The sequence below is a fragment of the Agrilus planipennis genome, unplaced genomic scaffold (genome assembly GCF_000699045.2).
Source record: "Agrilus planipennis isolate EAB-ADULT unplaced genomic scaffold, Apla_2.0 scaffold102, whole genome shotgun sequence".
In the NCBI taxonomy this organism is placed as follows: Eukaryota; Metazoa; Arthropoda; class Insecta; order Coleoptera; family Buprestidae; genus Agrilus; species Agrilus planipennis.
Window position 1 is genome coordinate 325,148 of NW_020439034.1, and position 3,408 is coordinate 328,555.

Below are 3,408 nucleotides of genomic sequence, written 5' to 3' on the forward strand. Positions count from 1 at the left end.
TCTAAGCCGTTTTGAACATAAGACATATCGCCTCTTAAAATATTTTCAAAAGCAGTAAACTACTGATTTTTAACTTTATAAATAGGGACTTCTTTAAACTGCAAATGTTAATTTTAAAAGTCTAAATTTTTTGCAATTCTTATAAAGAAAATATAAAGCAACATGCAAAATGATAATGGGATTACGATAACCTTAATAACGAATCACCTTGTATAGGAGTTTTTACGCCTTAAACTTATACAATATTTAATGTGCCATACAGGCAACCCAACACACAAAATTAACTATTATTTATTAGTTACAGCAACTACTGTATTCTTTACATACAAATAAAATTGAAATGTGGTTTGGTAATATTAAAATAACTGTCATTTTTAGGCTATGATTATTGCCATTTTCATAAAATAAAAAAGACCTATAAAAAATACTTGTCTGTACTGCCTAAGTTTAAGGACAGACAGATTGTCGGGGTATAGTCTAGAGTTTAGACTACTTCTTTAAATTGTTTATCCCTAATAACAATTGTATTTATTATAAACAATTAGAAATAATAAAGTCGCGGGTAAAAACGTAAAAACTAGAATAATTTCCATTGCACCTTCCACTAAACACAGATGTAGAAAAAGTTGCCTGCACACTTATTATTTTTTTAAATAAATAATACAAAATTACTATTTTCATATATTTATGTTAAATACATCTATACATTGATATTAAATTATATCAGTAATAAAATTTAATACAAATCAGGCTGTCTAATACGAGGTTCTTTGCTCAGATTTTGGACATGCTTTTTAAACAAGTCCATAATTTCGTTGTCAAATTCAGGAGGTGTGGGTTGGACACCTACAGCCCAGTAGTAAAGATCCCAGTCATTTGAAGGTTTGTTAATCAAACTAGAAAAACAATTAAACTAATGCATGACAAATACAATATAATATTTTAGATAACAAAGTTAAATTTACCTATCATACAGGTCAAGTTGATTTTCTGTCATTGTATCTAAATATTTATGGATAAAAGTACTCAAAAGTAATCCATTTTCTAGCATTCCCCTTTTCCTTGATTGATAAACCAGTCTAAAATATTTATTTATTAATTTATACCATTTATACTTGCAATTAAACATTTTAGTACCGTGCCTTCTTATTTTTCAATGTTTCATTTTTGGGGGGTGTAAATTCAGGTACTGGAAATGGGGGCTGTGTAGTCTCATTTGTTCTTAATTGTGAACAACTTGTAATGTGACGTGCATGTCCACCCCTAAGCTATTTAAAAGACAATGCACCATAATAAATGTATACAAATAGATAAACAAGTAAATTACCTTCAAAATGTTTAGAAGGACTAATTTGTTCATGCTGTAACTTAAAAATACCCACTAAACAGTAGTAAATTGCATAATTACTTGGAGAATTGTAAAAATTCGATTTTTTTTTTATTTTTTTATATATTAGGTTATGTAAGTTTATTTATTTTTGTTTCTTCTTGTTTGGTCTCTGTTACTGCGATTTACTTAGCCAAAATATAGAAGTGTTCAAATATCAGGAATACAAACAAAACCGTACCACCATCTTGAAGTAAAATAATAAACTGTATATGCAATTTTAATCAAATTAACAGAATGTGGAAACAGTAAATATGGCAGTTACTTTAAAACTCTGTGTAATAAATGCTACTAAATTCTTGAATGAACAAATCAGAAAAATTTTATATTGCATCTTTTCCCTCAAACGCAGTTTTTCCAGAATAAAAAAGAAAAAACAAATAAAGATTATACCTAATATACTGAAATCCGAACTTTAATTAAAACTCCTCCATGATTAAATTAAATCCTTCCATCTTAAATCGAACTTAAATACTTAAAATGTTATTTATAACTATGAGTAGCCATGTTTTAAGCAACTTTTCTAGAAGAGGATGCTGATTATGTAGTTCTTGTTTATAAAACACAACGGTTGCTTAAGACAAAATGAAGTAGCATGTTTAATAAACATGTTCAACGTTATAAATGGTAAAACAACTTCAATAATATTCGTAAAATCAGTATTCAGGGGTCATGCACTTTATTATCATAAAAACCGGAGTTACATGCAAAACGATATAAACAGATATTGTTTTTATCACTTTATTTAGGGATCGTTGTGGTAACATCAAACGTAAATCTTCTAAACATCGAATGACACTTTTAGGTTTATAAAATAATCTGCATTTAAGTTTTTAAGCAGCATTATAATTTGTCGATAAAATTGATTATGAATTATTCTTACTTATAGTAATAATGTTCTATGTAATAAAAAAAATATTTCTGAAAAAATCGACACCTTTTCTAACAAGAAATCCTGGTGACTAATTCTAGAAAATAGAAACCAAGCATTTTTTGTGAAAAGCTTAACCACAATCAAAATAAAATGCAGATAAAAAAGCGTACATTAATTTACGCTACAATTAACCGGACTTAGTGCCATTATTACCAAAATGGTGGCTGAAGCTACTTTCAAGAATGAAATGAAATGAAATGAGAAAAAACTAAACAATATATTAATTGTTAATACTTTTGTTAATTTCTTTTATTGAATGCGTAATAAATGCCGTTAATACTTATTCATTTTTATACTTATTTGTAAATCCGCACTATTGCTGTAAATCTTACAATAATGTATTGCTGTAATAATGTTTTAATTAGTTGTTATCATTAATATTAGTTGCATCACCAAAAGTTTATCTTTAACTAACATGTATACAGTTTACAGTTTAGAGTTAATTTCTTTTACTAAACAGCCCAAGCGCCTCGAATAAATAATACTGATTACCATTTTCGAAGAATAATTGTTAAACAGGACGTCAACAAGCGGGCACAATACTCAACGAAGACATTCAATTATCGCAATTATTTAAGGCAATACCTGGATTTGTGTTGCGAATTGTGATTTTGAAAAACCGTCTTTTTACTACCGGTTGCGCTTTTAGTTTATGTGATTATTTTAATACGTCCATTATAGTTCACCGAAATGGCTATCACAGCAAAAAGGGTAAGTGTAAAATAAATTTACAATCAATTTAAAATTGTAATCATTGTATATTTTAAAAATTATTTTCCTTGCGGTTTGGGGAGTCGGTTATTATTGTTTAAAGAACAACTATTTAAATTTAAACTTCTTTTTATTAGTTTTGGAGTAACGTTCAATAAAATATTAAGCTTGAAACTACAAACTAGGTTTATTAAGTTATTAAAATAAAAAAGTGAAATAGAGTTGCACCCAAGTTTTGAAAAACCAATGAAAATTATTTAATTAACAGAAGTTATAACATCATGTTAGATTTAGATAAGTACTTAATAAATAATTTTTCTTTTTCTTGTAATTTAGGATTTTACATTTAGAAAACTACTAATGATTTTAAATTATT

At 27.2% G+C, this 3,408-nt stretch overlaps 2 protein-coding genes across 4 annotated transcripts in view; one reads left to right on the forward strand and one right to left on the reverse strand.

Annotated features, from left to right (window-relative positions):
• Positions 1-682: 682 nt before the first annotated feature.
• On the reverse strand, positions 683-1,996 carry LOC108735150 (succinate dehydrogenase assembly factor 2, mitochondrial-like). Of its 3 annotated transcripts, none has more exons than XM_018466985.2 (5): positions 1,781-1,996; positions 1,328-1,361; positions 1,138-1,268; positions 966-1,079; positions 683-896 (listed from the first exon to the last, which is right to left on the reverse strand). In XM_018466985.2, exons 2-5 carry the CDS (start codon positions 1,358-1,360, stop codon positions 737-739), a joined length of 438 nt encoding a protein of 145 aa, XP_018322487.1. In that variant the 5' UTR covers position 1,361; positions 1,781-1,996; the 3' UTR covers positions 683-736. The 3 variants fall into 3 exon arrangements, with proteins under 3 accessions (XP_018322487.1, XP_018322488.1, XP_018322486.1); XM_018466986.2 differs by having other exon boundaries at positions 1,328-1,367; XM_018466984.2 differs by having other exon boundaries at positions 685-896; positions 1,328-1,574; positions 1,781-1,995.
• Positions 1,997-2,764: 768 nt separating this feature from the next.
• LOC108735162 (branched-chain-amino-acid aminotransferase, cytosolic) overlaps positions 2,765-3,408 on the forward strand; it is a 22,092-nt gene continuing 21,448 nt past the window's right edge. The window contains exon 1 of the mRNA XM_018466996.2: positions 2,765-3,032. Coding sequence (XP_018322498.1) covers positions 3,012-3,032 — 21 coding nt within the window. The 5' untranslated portion in view covers positions 2,765-3,011. The remainder of the gene's footprint in view (positions 3,033-3,408) is intronic.